The following is a 21240-nucleotide window of genomic DNA, read 5'->3' as shown; positions in this document are numbered from 1 at the left end:
TATAGTTTTAAAGTAACTTTTAAAGCAGTAACCTGTGACATGTAATAATTGTGTTAAATTGTGGTTGCTTCCAAGACAAGAGCTAACAAATCAATACCAAAAAAAAAGCACAAATAAAAACAAAACATTATTTAAACAAGCCAAAACAATACATGATGAGGAAGCAGGTTCCTTGGCTGTATGAGCCAGTGGAAGAGGCTGTACATGAAAGTGAGATATTCACTAGAGCAGTGTTTCTCAATCTTGGCGACTTTAAGATGGGTGGACTCTGCTGGCTGGGGAATTCCGGGAGTTGAAGTCCACCCGTCTTAAAGTTGCCAAGGTTGAGGAACATTGCACTAGGGGTCTTCAAACAAGCTGGTTAGTCATCTCTCAGTGATTTAGTGGCTTCTCCAAGCATGGGGTTAGAGCAGATCAGTGTTTCTCAACCTTGTCAACTTTAAGATGTGTGGACTTCAGCTCCCAGAATTCCCCAGCCTGCATGGGTGGCTGGGGAATTCTGGGAGATGAAGTCCACACATCTTAAAGTTGACAAGGTTGAGAAACGCTAGACAAGATAGCCTCTAAGGTACATTCTAATTCTATAATTCTGTAAGACTAATATTAAAATCAAAGACTGAATGAAGTTGGTAGGAATAAAGCAATCCTGACTTCCCTCACAAAAGAATTTCATAATTGAAAGACTGCTGCAAAAAAAATTTTGCTTCATTCTTTTTTTTTTAAAAGAACCCTTTTGCTTCTTAATAAGTGGCTGTTGAGTGTTTCTCAAATAGCAATTTAGTAATTCAAATTTTTTTTTAAAAAAAATCAATGTACAGACAGAAGAGCTTGCAGAGCTTTCTATGCTTTGTATGTAATTTAAGAGTATTCTAATACTAAATAATCTGAGTTCATATTAGCCAAAGGAATGTCACATACCACTGAAATATAGTTAGCCTGAGAAGTGTAAGCTGTTTCTGCGAGCTGTGCTACGTAAGAAGAGGTATAGCTAGTCACAGAATTCAGTTGCATGTGACAACTTCAGGCTGTGTACTTAGGTACTCTTTTGTGACTGGATATACAAACTGTTCAGTTGAATTACTCAGAAGATTTTCCAGTCATTTAAAAGAACCTGAGGTGTGTAAAAATCTTAAATACAAGTTAAATATTCTATGAGTTACACATAGCATAATTGTCTTAGATTTTTAAGAGATGTAGTTATCATCTACAACACTGTCAATTCTTCTACAAAACTTGCCAAGATTAAAAAAAATCTTTGCAATTTAAACTGTAAAGAAGCTACTTGTTTGGTTTACTTGGGTTTTTTCCCCCAATAGAGTGGTTCATTGGTTTATTAATAAGTGAACCTTTTGACTTATTTGAATGTTACATGATTTTTTAAGACTGCATCTGCCCAATCCGTATCTGATTAATGAAAGAAAAACATTTTTTTCAGTTTCATTATTAAAATAAAATATATCTTGGTAATCTTATACCATGTTCTCCTAAGTATTTGTTTTTGCTATTTGTTTTTTCAGAATAAAATGGATTTTTGAACTAAGGTGTCAAAAGTCATGACTATATAAGATTATAACACAAATTTACCTGTTGAACGGAGAGACTAAACACCTCTGTAACAGCTTCCAAAAGAAATTAGTTGATTTGGGGGTCTCATTTTTCCTCTACTGGCCCAGCAGATGATACTCTACACTTCTTTCTCTCAAGTGTACATCAGCCAAGATAAAGGTGAGTTGTAGATACCATCTCTTTATTTAAGCAAACACAACATCAGCAAAATGTAAAACATAACGGAATAAGAAAAAAAAGCGTAGGCAAGCATGAATAAGCATGCGCACACAGATTATATGTGGCCTGTCTCTTAGTTTATGCAAAATGCATTTAAAAGAAAAATGTTAAAACCAACAAAATAGATTAGAGAGGGATCCTGGTAAAATGGTAATGTGAAAGGCTGTGAGTCGCATGACCTCATTTTGCGTTTCTTTTTCTTTTATTTACTATCTTTTAAAAATAAATTCAGTCCCTTGCAGTACAAAAAAATCAAGTATCTTTAAAAGCCAGGGGAAAAAAGTCCTAGAGTATTTCATGAAACCTTGATATTTACTGGTGTCCTGTAAAAATTATTTTTTTCCTAAGGAAACAGCTCGTTTTTATTTCCCGGTCTGTTGTTTTGTGAAAAGAATGTATGACATCACAGGGACATTGCATTTCATAAGCTACAGTCCATGCAATATAATTCTTATTGAATAGTTGCTATTAATATGCAAGCATCTATGTTCTTTTAGTATCTTTTACTGATACTAACAATACTGCTATATTTAAAATAATTTCACTTAATTTTTGCTTAATTCATATATTTATAATTGTTTTAAAAATCAGCCAGTAGTTAAAAATTATATTTATTTGTGTATTTGGCTATTTTCTTGTAATATATACTGCCTTTTTAAAGACCAATAGAAATAGCTAAAATACAGTATCCACTATTTAACTCTAGTGTGGGTGTTTTTCTACCCAGCCCTCCCATACCTGTCTTTATAATCTCTCTCTTGCACGTTTGTAGTAGTATATAAATGAAGAGGTAAAGCTTAGGTCAGCCTTTATCAACCTGAATGTGCCTGTAACGGTTGCCTAATCCCAAATACTCAGTCTCACAAGCTCGGGCTTAAAGATAACTGATTTATTTAAGGAATAGTATGCAAATACAGAGAAAGCTGAGAATGAGCAAAAGCGCGCCAAATACAAACTTAAAAGCCTTGCCTGTGAGCAAGTTCCGCCCCATCCCTCGTCAGGACGCTCCCCCTCCCAGGTGCTAGAAGCCGTTAGACGCGCCTGGGAAAGTAACCTTGAGCAGGAGCGCAAACCCAAACATACATTCCAAGCCCTCAAAACAACGGAGGGTGAAGGAATGGAAAAACCCCGGGTGCAGGAACACGGAACAGAAAAAGACATGTGAAACGTTACAATGTTAACAGCACATTGAAATGAGAACATGACATATTGCCCCCCCAAAAAAAACTATGGAGCAGGCTTGTCAGGGTAGGCAGAGTGGAATTGGGCTACGAGACGAGGGGAAAGCACGTCCGGAGCAGCAACCCATTCAGGATGAGGGAAATGTTTCCAGCGGACGAGGTATTGCAACGTGGAGCGCTGGCGTCGGGAATCGAGGATGGCTGTGACCTCGAAATGTTGCTGGTTGTCGATCATGAGTGGAGGTGGTGGAATGGGTTGTGGATGCCAGCGGTCCGACGATAGGCAGGGCTTGAGTAAACTACAATGGAAAACAGGATGCAAACGTTTAAGGTTGTGAGGCAAATCAAGTTTAAACGTAACAGGGTTGAGTTGAGCAATAATTGGAAAAGGTCCGACAAATTTAGGGCCAAGTTTCTTAGAGGGCTGTGGGGACTTGAGAAACTTAGTGGATAAGTAGACTTTATCCCCAACAGCAAAGGATGGTTCCGGGGAACGCTTGGCATCGGCATGGCGCTTATAGGTAGCTTGGGCATGGAGGAGAGCCAGTTGAATATTAGACCATGAGTCCTTGAGAGAGTCTGCCCAGTCAGTAAGGGAGGCTGGTAGGGGTTGAGGATGAGGAAGTTCAGGAATAGGAACAAATTCACGTCCAAAAACTGTTTTAAAAGGAACTTGACCAGTGGTTTGATGAACGGCATTGTTGTAAGCGACCTCAGCAAATGGGAGTAAGTCGACCCAATTGTCCTGTTGGTAATTAACAAAAGCCCTGAGGTACTGTTCCAGTGTGGAATTAACCGCCTCTGTAGATCCGTCCGTTTCCGGATGCCAGGCGGTGGAAAGTGACTGTTTTGTACCCAAAAGTTTCAAAAATGCCCGCCAAAATTGTGACGTAAATTGTGTGCCTCTGTCACTCACCAAACGGGCGGGGATACCGTGGAGGCGGTACACGTGGGTGAGGAAAAGGCGTGCCAGCTGTTGTGCGGTGGGGATAGACGCGCATGGAATGAAGTGGGCTTGTTTGGAGAAAAAGTCTTTGACCACCCAAATGACAGTTTTGCGTTGACTAGGGGGTAGATCGACGATAAAGTCCATGGAAATGTCCTGCCAAGGGACAGATGGGGTGGCAACGGGTTGAAGGAGACCTTGGGGTTTGCCTGGTTTGCGTTTGATCGCAGCACATACAGGGCACGCAGTGACATATGCCTTCAGGTCTTTGAGTAAAGTTGGCCACCAGAATTGCCGGCGAACAAGGTGCAAAGTTTTTACGTAGCCAAAATGTCCAGCCAGCTTGTCATCGTGGCAGCGCTGGAGTATGGTTTTTCGCATAGCATCGGGTACATAAAGGCGATCGTTGCGCCAGGCAAGATCGTCGGTGAAAGTTAAAATGTGTCTATGAGTTTGCAACCAAGTATCTGTTTTAAGGTGGGAAAGCAACTGTTGTTGCAAATCGGAGGGAATTGACAAGTGCGGCGAGTAGCTGGAAGGCGGAGCGGCTGGAGGTTGTGTTGATTGCGCTCGGGTCTGGCTGCGAGTCACTGCTGCCAAACTTAATTGTTTGTCGGTCCAGACGGTGCCTTGGACAGTTGGCCCTGGGCCAGCATCTTGGGGTCTGCGGGAGAGTGCATCAGCTAAAAAGTTTTTCTTGCCTGGTATAAATTTAAGGGTGAAGTCGAAGCGGCTAAAAAACTCAGCCCAGCGCAGCTGTTTGGGACTGAGTTTTCGACTGGTGCTTAGAGCTTCCAGGTCAGTCCAGACTTCAAAAGGGTTTGAAGTGCCTTCCAACAGGTGTCGCCATGTTTCTAAAGCCGTTTTTACAGCAAAAGCCTCTTTTTCCCAAACGTGCCATCTCCTTTCTGTTTCAGTGAATTTGCGAGAGAGGTAGGCACAGGGTTTTAAAGTGCTAGATTGGTCAGATTGTAACAAAATTGCTCCTATGGAGAAATCAGAAGCATCGACTTGTACAACGAAGGGTTTAGAGGGGTTTGGATGCTGTAAAATTGGTTCTGTGGTAAAGATTTGTTTGAGCGCTTCGAACGCTTGTTGACAGGCTGGAGTCCATTTAAGGAGCGCGCCTGGGTTCTTTGAACGTCGCGTATCCCCCTGTCCTTTAGTTTTTAACAGTTCAGTAAGGGGGAGGGCAATTTCTGCAAAATTTTGGGCGAATGCCCGATAGAAATTAGAGAATCCAAGGAAACTTTGTAATTGTCTCCTGGTACGGGGAGGCTCCCATGCCACAATAGCTTCTACTTTTGCAGGGTCCATTTCAATGCCCTGAGCTGAAATTCGATAGCCTAGGTAATCAATTTGTGACTGATGAAATGCACATTTTGACAGTTTTGCATACAACTCTGCTTTTCTCAATTTAGCCAGTACCTGACGCACCAAGTGGATATGTTCTGACATGGTTTCAGTATAAATCAATACATCATCCAAATATACCAGTACCCCCTTAAATAGGTGGTCATGCAAGACCTCATTGATTAGTTGCATAAAAACCCCAGGTGCCCCGGATAAACCGAATGGTAAGACTTTATATTGGAAAGCCCCAAGAGGACAGTTAAACGCTGTTTTCCACTCATCCCCTTCCCTTATGCGAATACGAAAATACGCTTCTCTCAAATCGAGTTTTGAGAAAATTTTGCCTCTGGCCAGATGTGATAACATGTCTTTGATCAGGGGCAAAGGATATTTATTTAATATTGAGACCGCATTGAGCCCGCGGAAATCGGTACAAAGCCTTAATGACCCATCCTTTTTTGGCCTGAATAGGACAGGAGCTCCTACCGGGGAATTTGCCGGCTCAATGAAACCCCTAGCCAGGTTTTTGTCAATGAACTCCCTTAGCGTAGTAAGCTCTTTGGGAGACATGGGGTATATTTTTGGGTGAGGCAATTTTACGTTTGGTAAAAACTCAATGGCACAGTCCGTTTTTCGGTGGGGTGGCAAGCGATCCGCTTCTTTTTCCCCAAATACCTCAGCAAAATCCTGATACTGATTGGGTAGTCCCTCAAGAGGTTGAAGCGTTTGCACAGTGGTATACGCTACCCCTCCACCCTCCATGTCCTCCAGTAGGTCCTTTTCGGGTACTTTGTAAAATCCATCTGCAAACGTCACAGTTCTATGCAGCCAGTTGATAAAAGGGTTTTGTTGCACAAACCAAGGCATCCCCAAGATTACCAGGGGACCCCCCACTGGAGCTACCACAAATGGCAGCTTTTCCTGATGGGAGCCCATCTGCAAGGCGACCAGTCCCGTGGAATGATTGACTGCTTTCCCTCCCGCCATAGTTCCATCCAATTGGGTGAAAATCATAGGTCTTGGCAAAGGGAACGTGGGCAGTTCCAGAGCCGCTACGACATCAGGGTGCATCAGGGAACGGGAGCAACCTGAATCTAGCATGGCCCAAACTTCCACAGTTTTGGTTTTTGAACTCAGTTTAACTTTAACAGTCAGTGTGGGGAAATTTCCACTCACCGAATCGTGGTTACGCCCGGTTTCTTCCACCTGCCCTAGGGCGCCCTTCAGGGCAGGTGGTAGGCTTTTCCCGCCGGCTGCTCGAATTGCAACTCTTCTTCCTCTTCTCCGAAAGGTAGTTCGGGGGGGTTCAGGTCCAGTTCCGCGACGGCTGCTTTCAGTTTTCGCGGTGGAGCAGGAGCAGGCGACTTTACCGTAGGTTTCGTCTGTCGTTCCTCTGGGCGGCGTCTCGGGCACGACGTGGCCCGATGCCCTTCTTTCCCACATCTGAGGCACTGACCCTTGGAGAAGCGTCGCTCCCTCTCCTCTTCCCAGGGTTTCGGTTTGGGGCGGCTGGCAAGTCCAGATGTGTGCGCTCCTCTAGCAAGACGTGATTGTCTAAGCTCTTTGGTATGGGCATAGGTTTGTAGGGCATTTTCTGCGCTGCCCGCCAACTGAATCCACCCATATAGCGTCTTAGGATCATCTCTTCCTAGTGCCCATCGAAGGATTTCGGGTTCTAACCCCTGTTTGAACATTTCAATTATTGTTGGCTCAGACCAGTCTTCCACTTTTCCTGCCAAGGCTTTAAATTCCAACGCATATTTGGCAACTGAGAGGGACCCTTGGTAGAGTTTCCGCAGGTCATTTTTAGCTGTTTCTTGAGCTAAAGGGTCTTCGAAATGCTGTTTAAGTGCCCACAAAAAGTCATCGAAGTCCTCTAACTCAGTTGCCTCAGCCTGGCATAGTTGCACATACCAATCCGCTGCCCTTCCTCTCAGCTTGTTGGCAATGAAATTGATCTTGCCATGTTCTGACCGAAAGTTCCGACCCCAATCTTCTATATAATGCTTGGCATTAGTGATAAAGAAGGAGAGCGTTGTGGGATCCCCATCGAATTTCACTCCAAAGGGTGGGAAGGTTCTTGCCGGCTCAGCTGGCTGTGGCGGTGCCGCGAATGTCAGCGTACGCCGAGCCCCCATGGGTGGTCGATCCCTAGGAGGTCTTGCCTCTCGCTCCCCCCCTTGACGGGCTGATCGAGTCTTGCTTCTCCCCCGGGTTGATATGGTACTGTGCCTGGGGTACTGTGACGGCTCTTCCTCCCAATCCTCCGGGGTGGGCTCTGCCTCTCTGGGTAGATCCTTAAGGATGGTCACTATTAAATCCATTTTATCCTCTAATGCCCTCATACGGGCTGGAGTGACCGGCTCCTCCGGGGGTTGGTTGGTTACCACCACCCTTGGTGACAAGGGGACTTCGGGCTCCCAGGACAATTGTGGAGACCCCCTCCCCGGTGCTCTTTCCATAACAGTTCTATGTTCACTCCTGAGACTCTCCTGCATGGATATCAGCAGCTCGTCTAGTTGGATATCTCGCAACTCCCGATGTGCTGCTCTTTGCGCTCTCGAGGTTAGCGCTGGCCGGATTCTGGCCGCCTCCCGTTCCTCCTCGCTTCCCTCACTTGCGCGAAGCTGAGGTTCTGTCATCGCTAGCGTTCCCTCTTATCCAACGATTGGATGGGGCTAGCGGAAAATGGATGAAATGATTCTCAGCTTTATGTAACGGTTGCCTAATCCCAAATACTCAGTCTCACAAGCTCGGGCTTAAAGATAACTGATTTATTTAAGGAATAGTATGCAAATACAGAGAAAGCTGAGAATGAGCAAAAGCGCGCCAAATACAAACTTAAAAGCCTTGCCTGTGAGCAAGTTCCGCCCCATCCCTCGTCAGGACGCTCCCCCTCCCAGGTGCTAGAAGCCGTTAGACGCGCCTGGGAAAGTAACCTTGAGCAGGAGCGCAAACCCAAACATACATTCCAAGCCCTCAAAACAACGGAGGGTGAAGGAATGGAAAAACCCCGGGTGCAGGAACACGGAACAGAAAAAGACATGTGAAACGTTACAATGTTAACAGCACATTGAAATGAGAACATGACAGATATGTGGATTTCATTCCGGGATTTTCAGCAGTAGTGATGCTGGCAGTAGAATTCTGAGAGTTGAAATGACAACCTCTGAAAACAGCCAGATTGGGGAAGACTGACATAGGTGTCTGATTTCCCTGTTCCTTTCTGTGATTGTCATCCTTTTGATTTTTAAACCAAGTTGAATAATGGTTTGGGATTTTGCTACCTGTGCTTTTGCCATTTCTTGATACTTACGTTGGTTTGAATTTACAGTTTCCTAACTGAAATATGGACATACTTAAATTGACACGGTTCATTGTTTTGCAAAATTGTTTAAAAATAGATATCTAAAATTGTATCTGTCCTTTCTTTTTGATCTATCCTAATCTGTAGTCAGGCTTTTTGCATTTATACAGTAAATTATTCATATGAAATATCTGTACAAAAAGAAAGCAATTATAAACCTGCAGCAGAAATTATTACTGCTCATCTTTGTAAACTATTTTAGGACCTTTTCTGCCAAAGGAGCAGAATAGCATTCTTTAAGTAAATAGCTCGGTTAGTGTTTATCCTTATTGCTTAATACAGATGCTAGATATCTTAACTACTGTTTAGGAATTCCACTTGGTCTCCCCTATGCCTCTCTTGCTCAAATTTCTCCACTTTCAGTAAAGTTATTGTTACTTTCAAACTCCAGTTTAATTCTGATGATTGTTCAGTTCTTTAAGACTATAACATTAATTATAATTAGCTGTAGAATAGAAGTAAGCATGTGTGGTTTGACTTAATATAATGTATTAACTGAGTTGTGGTTTGTAAAGCTGTTATGACTTCATAATTGTTATAAATCATGGCTTCTGCTGCAGTAAACTTGAACAGGAACATTGAAACGCAGGTTCTTCTTAAAATTACACTTCTTTTCCAGTTAAGAATCTTAAAGTAATTGTGTCATCCCATTTCTGTGGAAGCCTTTCTGATTTTGTTTTAGGGATTCCAAAATGCTGCATGTTAAGGTATTAGCAATTATAGGTCAACATTAGATGTATTGTATATGAAGGCATCTTTTTAAATGCTACTTTAAATGGTGGAGAGAGAACAATTTATTCCTGAAAATATAATAAGCCTCATTGCTTATAGGCTTAAAACAAGTGGCCAATAGCCTTGTCTGTAGTGGACATGTTCTTGCCTGTTGAATCTGGTCTTTTAATTAGTTGTTACTATACAAAATATGATAGATCTATTGTTGTCTTTTTCATTTCTTGGCTGTAGCGTAACTCAGGAAGGATGTATTTTGATAGTCTCCTCCCTTTATTTGTGAACTTCCATTACTGTAACAAATGAACTATTTGGAAGTTTGACTCCTTTAAGTAATCCATTGTACTCCACATCTTTCAACTGTAAGAAGTAAAAGTTAATTACTCTTTTAGATTAGAAGTACATTGTGCTTTTCTCAGGATCTCTAAATTACTTCTGCCGTATATAGAACATTAAACTAAATATTTGTTCTTCGCAAATTCACAGCTATGTTTTTATTTGGAAGGAGAAGTAGTAGAAATCAGTAGTTTAAATTTTTTTCTCTATATGATAGATGTGGTTTTAGATGTGGTTAAGTTGATTTCCTATTCATCTCTTTTCCCTCTTAATGATAATAGCTTTGATCTGAAAAACCATGAGCAGCAGCTAAAAATGTACATGTTATTTTGTGGGGGTTTGTAGGAAATCTTTCAAGAAAGCAGCACCTAAAACTGTTATACTATCAAAAAACTCCACTCAAAGCAATGCAGGGGGCATGGTTTCTGGAATTCTTTCCATCTTCTTTATAAAAGGTAGTCATACATTTGTATTTTCTTCTGTAGGACGAAGTAACATTGTGTCTCCGTGTCTTTCCACTTTCCTTTTGTGTTGCATCTATGTGTGTTTGCTTGTACGTGTGTACTAGTAAGTGCAAGATAGGCTGCACATGCTCTGCCTTCATCCAAGTGATGGGGGGTTAGAATGAAACAGCCAGCAATATTCTGAGCCATTGGCCAACTGTCTCTCACATAAATAACACATTGGGGGAGTTTTTTCTGGACTGTTTTGTTCCACAGCTCCTGGCTAGACCTGACCCGTTTTCAAATTCAAATCTTTATTTCTTGGCTTGCAACAAGCTTGGTCCCATTCCATTCAGTTTTGGAGAGTAATCGTGCTGATGGACAGAAAACAACATCTCAGGAGAAAGCTGTGGCAACCCACTTTCATACTGTTACCAAGAATACTGCAATACCAAGAGCTGAAGTCAACTTGAAATTGTCTTTAACTTTAGACATATCACCACAACACTTGATTTTTATTTTTATTTTATATTAATTGGGGCTGCAAATATTTCACATTTGTGAAGTTTAAAAAGTGTTTTTCTGGATTTTTTTTTCTTCAGACTATCATTTCTAGGATTGGCAATTCACTGGCTAAAAATCCTGAAAAGTGAGAACAACCCTTTCTTACAAAACGGAACAGCAACTATATATGTTGCCACACATCTCAACTTTGAGAATGGCTAGACATTTTCTTTTTTAAAATGACAGCTGGGAAACTGGGAATTTCCTTTACTTGCTCTCTTACTAATTGAACAGGTGGATGAAGCAAACAAGGTTTAGGTAATTGTAACACGAATAAACAGTAATACCAGTCCTTTGCAAATAACAATGGATCTGAATAAATGTGATGCCAATTTTTATGTCTCTCTTCCATCTTTTTCAGAATCACTGAGGAGTGTTTGGGGGGGAATTACATATTGTGAAGAATTTGCTGTATGAACAAGATCTGATCATGCATAACAAGACTTAAGCCTTCTTTCCTTATGTGACCTAAATATGCTGCTTTTCAGTAGCGCTTTGTCTTTAAAAATGGTCACAGTTGCATGTGTTCTTTGATCCATTTCTGATGAATGTTATGGCCATGAGTTTACATCGGCAAATGGGATCTGATAGGGACCTGCAATCTACTGCCTCCTCTGTAAGCTTGCCTTCAATTAAAAAGGCACCAAAGAAAAGAAGAATTTCACTGAGATCTCTCTTTCGAAGGAAAAGGGATACGAAACGTAAATCCAGGGATGTAAATGGTGGCGTTGATGGAATTGCAAGCATTGAAACTATACACTCAGAAATATGCCCAGACAAGAACTCTATTTTCTCTGCCTATATGTCATCAGACAGTGGAACAGCCATCTGTAGTAAACAAACAGGAGACTTCATGGAGTGTCCCTTGTGCCTTTTGCGGCACTCTAAGGAGAGGTTTCCGGAAATAATGACTTGTCACCATAGATCTTGTGTGGATTGCTTGCGTCAGTATCTCCGGATAGAAATCTCAGAGAGCAGAGTTAATATCAGCTGTCCAGAGTGCTCCGAGCGATTTAATCCTCATGATATTCGGTTAATTTTAAATGATGACATCTTAATGGAAAAATATGAAGAGTTTATGCTTAGACGGTGGCTTGTTGCAGACCCTGATTGTAGGTGGTGTCCTGCTCCAGACTGTGGGTAAGTGGTGTTTTTGTGTTCATGTCTCTATTTTATCTTTTCCTGATTATTAAATTGCTCATATGTAATGTCTTTGTTTACCAAGATGTTTTTATTTTGTATTTCAGGTTTTTGTTTCTTCCTTTTGCCATTCAGAAGTAATTAGTTTGCTGTTAACTTTAATAGCAGAAAAAACAAAATTAGAGAATTGAGAAACAGATTCCACCACTCCACCACCCAAATGTTAGTACTTCACACTGCAGAATATTAAAGGGGTTGTCAAGTTTTAATATAGCCTCCAGAGTAGGTAGCTTTCCACACAGGTTATTAACTTGCTGTGTACTGGAGGAAGGTCTTTCTAAGAAAGGGATTTCCCTCTCCTGCACCTCATTTACTTTATGTGCTGAGTAGGCAGCCCCACCCTTCTGTATTAACCCACCCTCTCATCTGTGTGGAATTGTAGGTTGCCTTTAATTCTTAAACATTTTTAACTTCACATTCTTTATTTTTAAATAGCAAATTTAAGAGTTTTGTGAATGTAAATTGTGAAAGTTGGTATAAAAATACTATAATTGGCAACAGAAATTTTCATATGACAAGGGCCAACTGTTCTTAATAAAGTGTAAGATATCATAAACCAGCTTTTGCTTAATGTTGGAGGAATGTTTTTAAATATTAAACATACTGTTACATATTGTTGCAAACCTTTTTGTCTTAATTGTATAATTTGCCATGTAGTGTTTTTTTTAAATTATCTTTACCAAGTTCAAAGTACAAACATGCCATTTAGGTTTTAACTTACATATTGCATTTGTATTAAGAGACTTATTAACTTAACCTATTTTAAAAGCACATATAAAGTCCAGAAGTGCCATATGATCAAATAAAATATGTGTAGCTGAATATGGAAAGGAAACCTTTGAGGCTGTGTGAAGAAGTATATAAAATGTGGAGGATACTGATGAGATAACTGGGAAGGCTAAGATTTTGAATTCTAGATAGCAAAGAAAAGTACAATAAGTTTATGGCTATAAATTTTGAGATTGAGTAGAATATTTAATTTTATTTGGAAGCCATTATACCTTACATTCATATCCATGCTGTCTATATTTTGTATACCACATTTCTCTTTCAATAAAAATTGAAGAGAACTGCAATTCTGCATTTTTATCAATTATGTATGGTTCTAATACTGCATGGGAATTTACTGATTCATAGAACTTAATATCTGTTAATTCACATGCACACAAGTGTAAGAAAACTTGTTAATTTCTTCTAAAATATTGCGGTTCCTTAATACTTTATTTTGATGTAACATTAAGGCAAAATCCTACTACTGCAGATAAAATATAATTGCTCTCTAACACATTTCAGATAAAGACATTCATAAATCATAGTGCATGTTGGCTTGTTAATACGTTTGTACTATATGATACTTTCATGGAACTTTTGATTAAATGAATCCCTCAATCATCAATAATGCCAGTTATGCCTCTATGAGAGAGAGTTACAAGGAGACAGCAAACTTCTTTCTGAATTTTCGGTGACAAGGCTGGAGTTGATTACAGGTAGTCCTTGACTTACGATGGCAATTGGAATCGGAATTCCTCTCCCTTAGCGATGCGGTTGTAAAGTGCAACTGCATTGCTTAGCAATAGCAATCCTGCAGTCCCGGTTGCTATCATTAAGTGAATCACATGGTCATTAGGCGAGGCAATTTCCTGCCGGCTTCTCACAACCAAAGTCAGTGGGGAAGCTGGGAGGAAGTTGCAAATCCCAGGCCTGCAGGCAGATAAGTGGTGCTGCTGTGTGGGGGAGGGAGCAAGGGGATATGGGGGGGGGGGCGAGGAGGGTGCATGAGAAGCGGGGTGTAGTGCTGCGAGAATGTGAGGGAGAGTCGGGGAGAGTGCGATGGGGTGTGCGAGAGATTCCGTGTGGGTCAGGGAAGGTGTGCGAGAGGCGCCATGCAGGTTGGGAGGGTACAAGGGAGTGCGCAAGAGATGCCACACAGGTCTGGGAGGGTGCGAGGGAGGCGAGGATCGAGTGTGTGGGGGTGTGTGCAAGTGGCTAGTGCAAGTGCAGAGGGGCTGTGGGAGGGTGAGCAGGTGGGGGAGACTTACCCCAGCAACTTGCAGCTTTCCCTGCTGACTTGACTTTCTGGGGAAGCCAGCAGGGAAGGTTGCAATTGGTGATCACGTGATGCAGAGCGCTTGGCAACTGGTTGTAAGTGTGAATGGGTTGCCAAACACCCAGATCACAATCACATGACCACAGGGTTGCTGGGATGGCTGGAACTCCAAAGAACGGTCATAACCACCATTCATTCAGCACCATCATAACTTGGAATGGTTGCTATGGTCATAGGTCGAGGACTACCTGTACTTATTCCCTGTTCCAGTTTCTTATTCATGTTAAAATGTGAAAGATAGCTCAATCAGTAAAAGGTCTATAAAGCTAATGTTTTTTTAATGTTGGACTTAAAGATAAATACATAATTAACCATATCATACATCTCTGTAAACAAGACACTGTGCCCTTCAAGATAAATGAAAATTAAATAAAATAAAAATAACTATTGTCAGAATTGGGAATAAATACCAACTTTAGCCTCATCAATCAGTGTACAGAAGGTTTTTTTGCCTTGCCCTTTTGTTGTTGTTTAGTTCTGTGGATGTATTGAAGTCATCAAACTATCTGGTTTGTTTGTTTTTTAATGTATTCACGTCTCCCATGTGGCTCTGATTTTACCAGTTTCCTTTAACGTGCAGAGTTCAAAACCAACTCACATTTATGCTACAATAGCTGTCTACTTGTGTATTTCCATTTGGAAAACGTGTTCTGTTTTTTTTATTCTTGGCTGCACACGTTTCCTGGAAGTAATCTGCATTGAATTCAGCAAGATTTAATTCTGAGTAAACATGCAGTGGATTTCTGTATTAGAGTTAGTTTATGTATTATGGAATTGGTGAGGGAATTGCAGTCCTGTAGTAGATCACATGGTTTTCTCGTAAAACCTGTTTTCAAAGGACTGATACATAAACACCCAAGTCTTAATACACCTTAGATACAAACCATACTCCATGATAAGAACTTTGTCACTTCTATATCCTTCAGCTGGAAAGGCTGCAAGAGGGGTACAGGTCAATGAAGAAAAGCTGTTGCCTTCTGCTTACAATTTAAAAAGAGATTGCTCAAAAGAAAAATGGACAGTAGGAAAGAAAAAGGAAAGTGTACAACTATAAACAATTTATACCTAATTATAGGATGCAGCTTCAAAAGAAACTGCCAGCTTGGGTTGTGGGAAATTTATTTATTTTTTCTTATTTATTTGTTAACACATTTAGGTGGCCTCCCATCTCACAAGAAGTGACTCTGGGTGGCGTATGACAAATGATTTATGATAGTGTGTTAATCTACTGATAATACATAAACGAATTAGACCATCTGACCAGAACAGTGCTTTGTACTTTTTCTAAGTATAACACACAATCCTCCATCCTCTCCTTCGTTTTTGGGGAAATAAGTCTTGTTTCTCATGTTTCTGACATTTTCCTACATATTTTATTATTGTTGTTTTTTCTTATCATCTCTTGTGCTCTGAAATGGGTTTATTTTATTTATTTATTTATTTTATACAAAGTTGGTTTCAGTCGTGCAGAATAGCACAATGATGTCTGTTACTTGAACAGTGTGCTTGTTATGAGTCTAGACCTAAAAGATATACTACGGGGGATTAATTAGAGTCTCTAAATATTACTGTATTAATACTTTTATAGAGGATGATGTTTCTTAGTAACAACTCAGCTATTTTAATTGGCATTATGTAGAACTGAGGAAGTCACAGCATGTGACAGTACCTGGCTCACCTTGGCTGATTTCAGAAAAGTTAAGAAGGAAAAAAACTGTATACGTAACTTAGGTAAGAGACCACAAAGAAATTTCAGACTTAGATAAGACTAGGAATTTGAAAAAACACCCTGGAAGAAGGTGGTTTTAGGCTATTTCTACATTGTTGCCAAGAAAACATGGAAGGGGTCTAGGCTAACTTGAGGGAGGGTTTATGTATTACCTAAGGTCTGAGAATAAACTCTTCCATCTATTTTTGAATATTTAAGGTATGCGGTCATTGCTTTTGGCTGTGCAAGCTGTCCTAAACTTATGTGTGGGCGTGAAGGCTGTGGAACTGAATTTTGCTACCACTGTAAGCAAATTTGGCATCCCAACCAGACTTGTGATGCTGCTCGTCAGGAAAGAGCACAAAGTCTACGTTTGCGAACAATTCGTTCTTCATCCATTAGCTATAGCCAGGAGTCTGGAGCTGCAGGTATTGTTTCAATACTAAATGTTAGAAATGTTTTTACATTACACCTTGAGTCACTAGATTGTTCATCAGTTACTGACATTGAAAAAAGGAAGATGTGAATCTGTTTTTTCAGTACATTGATATTAATACAAAATTATAAAATCGTCCAGAACATACTGAAACAATGTGCTGCTAGTCTGTGACATGGTAGACTTAATTAGCTTATGTAACCAGTGTAAAGATCTGGCTACTGATAGAACTCCTGGTTTGAAATATCCAGTAACGGACCACACACTGGCTGAGTTCAGATGTTATGGTAAACCATTTTGTGGTTTGCTTAGCTTTGGCTTACCATGTTACATGAATCCAGAGTTAATGGTTTATAAAACATAGTTTCTGATTCAGAACAAGGGTGCATAGTTTCTGTTGGTTCCTGGGCACCCCCAGGTTTTGCACAGCATGTTAATAATCATATTTTGAAGGTGGGCAAGACCAAGGTTCTACTTAAGAGGTTTCTGGATTTTTAAGGCTTAAAATGTGTGCCTTAAACATCTGGAAGGCTTAAGGCACTGGTTTTGTCCTTCAAACTCCACCAAAAGCTGAAAAGAAACCCACTCTGTGGTGGAGGGATCTGGATCATGGCCATTCTTTTTGCACTCTGTACTTACTATATCATATGAATCTAGGAAATTATGCTTTATTAATGTCCAAACCTAGGTTTTGTTATTGGAGGGCGAGTTGTTTAAACTATAAAACTATTGATTTAACTGGAATATGAAGAGATAGAGCCTCTTATATCTGAGATAGGGAACCACTGACTTGCAGACTTAATCCAACCCCTTCCTCTGTTTATACTCCCACCTCTTGGAACATAAAAAGAGGGAGTAATTACTTTGTACGTGACTCCACACAGCAAAAGTTCCCCATGCAGAAAAGGAAATGAGGCTTTCAGAGAACCTTTTGCTCTTCTGCCTGTGAAGAAGAAAACTGCTCTGAGATATGGGAAATAGCTTGAACTGAAAAAAATGCTTTCCTTTCTAAAATCACCATTAATTGATACTATCTGGCCTGATTAAAATACAAGGGGAAGAGGGAGGGGAAAGCATTTTTACAGTTTTTTTAGTTTTTTTTATGCTTGTGCTACCATTTTTGCAACTTGTGCTATTTTATCTGTGATAATATGTGTATTACAGTATTATATGCTTTTACATTGGTTATTAAAAAATCTCATCAGAATAGCTTTGGATCTAGTATTATTTTAGAGCAAAATAATTTGTAAAGTGAAAAACTTCTGTGTACTGTTTACATTAGAGTTTTACTTAGAAATTTACTTAATTAAATTTCTGCACTGGGTGCTTCTTGGTTTTGTTGGATCTCAGATGTAGCGTATATTTAACTATTACTGTTCTTGGGAGCAATATTGCTATTGTTTCTTTATTTTAAACAGCTGATGACATAAAGCCATGCCCCCGCTGTGCTGCTTATATAATAAAGATGAATGATGGAAGTTGCAATCATATGACATGTGCTGTCTGTGGTTGTGAATTCTGTTGGTTGTGTATGAAGGAGATCTCAGACTTGCATTATTTAAGGTAAGTATGGGAAATAGTAGAAAAAAAAAATATAAAGATGATTTTTTTTTCTTGCTAACAGTAATTTAATGTGTTTTTTATTCCAATTTGTAACAGAAATTACTTTTATGCCATGCTAGTTCAAAATGCAGATTTTCTGAAGTTAGGTAAAGCATTATTTATTTAGAAGACTTATACGGCTGTCCATCTTAAATGCATAATTTTGGGCAGTTAACAGCCAATTTGCAGCCCTCTCCAAGCAAAACAAAAACAACCCCATAACCAAACAAAGTTAAAAGAATTCAATACCAAGAAAAAAACCTGAGGCACCATGTAACAAGTTGACAGACAAGTGTATATTGGGTTCCTCTAACATCCTTGCCCTAATGCCTTGGGAAAAGCCAGGTTTTAACAGCCTGCTGGAAGGCCCAAAAGGTCGTGGCCCTCTGAAACTCTTAAACACTTTTGTGTGGGCATTTAGTAAAATGAAGCATGGTGGCTTCGGAGATTTTTGAGTGTGCTAAAGTACTCTGTAATATGATGAGCAAATGCAGAAAGACCCGTATTTTTATAGCAGAACGTACGCAAATACCTTCCTGCAGAGGAATCTGTCACAATAGTTTCCCTTCAAATTCCTGTTTTGCCTGTTCAGAGAAATCTTTTGCAGATTGTGCATTCTTCTTGTTAACAGTATACGGCAGTGCTGTAGACCATAGGTGGAGCCAGTTTGGTCTAGTGGTTGAGGCTAGAAACTGTGAGACCATGAATTCTAGTTCTGCCTTGGGCACGAAGCCAGGTGGGTGACCTTGGGCTGGTCACCCTCTCAGCCCTGAGAAGAAGGCAGTGGCAAACCACTTCAAAAATCTTACCTAAAAAACTGCGAGGACTAGTCCAGGCAGTTGCCAGGGGTCAACACGGACTCAAAGGCATTCTCCCCGCCCCGCTAAAGAAAGCAGGATAAGAAATCCGGAGGGTTAGTTGAGAATATGCCATATGCTTGTTGGTTAAATTTTAGAAAAGTCAAATCTCAACTAACCCTCCAGATTCAAAGATATTTTTATTTATTTATATTGTAAATCCGCCTTCCTAATACTGACTGAGAGCTCTGAGAATTGCAGTCTCTATGTATTTGTGCACCTGATAGATGAAGGCTGATGCAGTCTAAGAAATGTTCCTTTAGGCTGAATTTTGGAAATGGTGTAACTGAGAAAAAGATAGGATTAGATGTTCCTATTTTAAAATATTATTTGGTGAGAACTCATATATCAAAATGAAATTGATATTCAGATGTTAGCATATGGGTTAATAACAGTCCAAGTTACATGATTTGATTATTTAAGATTGTTCACTGGTTAATCTGGTGAATCTTATATATGGAAAATTCTCAGTCCATCAGGCTGTACGTTCTGGGGGAAAAAACCATGGAGTCGGAAGAAGAAAATACTTTGGCAACTTGGGACACTTGTAGGTGCACCTGTAGGAATTGCCCTAATAGCAGGCATTGCTATACCAGCTATGATTATTGGAATTCCTGTATATGTGGGACGTAAGGTGAGAAAGCTAAATTGATTTTGAAATTTTCATATTTTTTTAATAGGACTTGCTTGTTATTCCACTATTACACACAATGTTTATTAAAATATTTTTTAAAGTCAGTTCTTACCTGTTCTTTTTCTTCTTTGTAATACTTCCTCTGGAGTATCACCCTACAGGTAGTCCTTGCTTAACAACCACAATTGGGACTGGACTTTCATTTGCTGGACAAAAAAAGCTAAGGTCATTAAGCGAATCTTACTTGATTTTATGACCTTTTTTGCAGCGGTCATTAAGCGAATCACTGCAGACATTAAGCAAACCATGTGGTCGTTAAGCGAATCATGCAGTTCCCCATTGATTTTGCTTGCCAGAAGCTGGCTGGGAAGGTCACATGGTGATCATGTGACTGCGGGATGTTGCGACAGTCATAAATGCAAACTGGTTGCCAAGCACCCAAATCGTGATCATGTGACCACAGGGGTGCTGCAGTGGTCATAAGTGTGAGAGCCAGTTGTAAGTCGTTTTTACAACACCACTCTAAGTCCGAACCGTGACTAAACAAATGGTTGTTAAGTGAGGACTACCTGTATTGAGTCTATAGCAGACATTGAAGCAATACAAGGGTGGGGGTTATTACCAATACTAGCCAATGATTCTGTAGCTGTTGGTTCAATTTTCAAGTGCAATTGAACATTCTGATTTTGACTTTTGAAAACTTTAGTAGTGGCCTGCTTATCTAAAAAACCACATTCATCCATTTATTCTTCACTGCCATCATAGCCAGATGAAGTTTTATCGAGGGTCCCAACGTTATCTGAAATATGACATCTATTTATTGCGGGTGGATTCTTTTTCAGTGGTGATTCCAAACCTTACCTGATAATCTAGGGGGGTTTATCTTACCAATTCACTGACCTTCTGATAACATTTAAATTATTACTTTAATGGGATTCACATTATGGCTCCTATGCTGCGACATGACTTTACAGCTAAGCATTAAAAGAAAAAAGATAAATTTTCTTGCAGTGAAAACTGAAGGAGTCTCAACATTTGGAAGCTTGCCAGTTTGTATGGAAGACCCAGAGACTTTCTTAGCTACCAGCACAAAATAATTCCCATAAAGTTCTCTCTGGTCTCAAAATATTTCCTGTCAGGGTCTTCCTAGTCACAAAGAAAAGTAATTTCCCGAGAAACTTGGATATAAGACAAAGATTGTATTCACACCCAGCTGCCAACCATATATTTCAATGTGCAAGGCACAGTATTTCATAGTCAGAATCGGAGGAGTTGAAGTCCACATATCTTCAAGCTGCCAAGAAACACTAACCTCTAGAGAAGAGCCAAACCAAAGATTGAAAACCAAGCTAACAGAGAAAAGGTTTAAACACAAAAGGAAAAAAGTCCAAAACAAAGAGACATTTTTTTCTCATTTGTTTACTCATCCTGTTTAGTTATACCAATGGGACCTGAGGCATTCATTAATTTAAAATGGCAAGAAAATAGATAAAGATAATATCGATCACTCCTGTATATTATTTCTTCTCCCAGCAATTAGATGCAATTTGCTCTAAAATATATTTTTTTTCTCTTTCTTACAAAGATTCATAATCGCTATGAAGGCAAAGACATTTCAAAGCATAAGAGGAATTTAGCCATTGCAGGTGGTGTAACCTTGTCGGTAATAGTTTCACCAGTTGTAGCTGCAGTCACTGTAGGTAAGTATAGTTTCTGATAGAAAGCCTGGGGATATCTTTCTTTTTTTCCCTGAATAAATTACTACATTGCATTAAAATCACTACATTTTACTAAAAAAATTACTAAAACAATATTATTACTGATGATGCTAGAAATCCAGGGCTAGCAATTTAACTATTTTTTAAAGTTTGTGTTTGAGTAGTTGGAAAAACATAATTCTTCCTCCAAAGTTTGCTTATTTATTTGTTTATTTATTTAATGATGTTTGCCATTCACCACAATCCATGGACACTTTGGGTGGTTAAGTAACCA

At 39.9% G+C, this 21240-nt stretch overlaps 1 protein-coding gene across 1 annotated transcript in view; it reads left to right on the top strand.

The window, feature by feature from the left end:
* Positions 1 to 1457: 1457 nt before the first annotated feature.
* RNF19A (ring finger protein 19A, RBR E3 ubiquitin protein ligase) overlaps positions 1458 to 21240 on the top strand; it is a 31256-nt gene continuing 11473 nt past the window's right edge. Inside the window, exons 1-6 of the mRNA XM_063299564.1 lie at positions 1458 to 1725; positions 11066 to 11844; positions 15939 to 16147; positions 17574 to 17718; positions 19086 to 19248; positions 20834 to 20948. Coding sequence (XP_063155634.1) covers positions 11249 to 11844; positions 15939 to 16147; positions 17574 to 17718; positions 19086 to 19248; positions 20834 to 20948 — 1228 coding nt within the window. The 5' untranslated portion in view covers positions 1458 to 1725; positions 11066 to 11248. The remainder of the gene's footprint in view (positions 1726 to 11065; positions 11845 to 15938; positions 16148 to 17573; positions 17719 to 19085; positions 19249 to 20833; positions 20949 to 21240) is intronic.

This window comes from Candoia aspera, chromosome 3, assembly GCF_035149785.1.
Source record: "Candoia aspera isolate rCanAsp1 chromosome 3, rCanAsp1.hap2, whole genome shotgun sequence".
In the NCBI taxonomy this organism is placed as follows: Eukaryota; Metazoa; Chordata; class Lepidosauria; order Squamata; family Boidae; genus Candoia; species Candoia aspera.
Note: the sequence above shows the minus strand (reverse complement) of the source record. Positions and strands in the feature narration are given on the sequence as shown.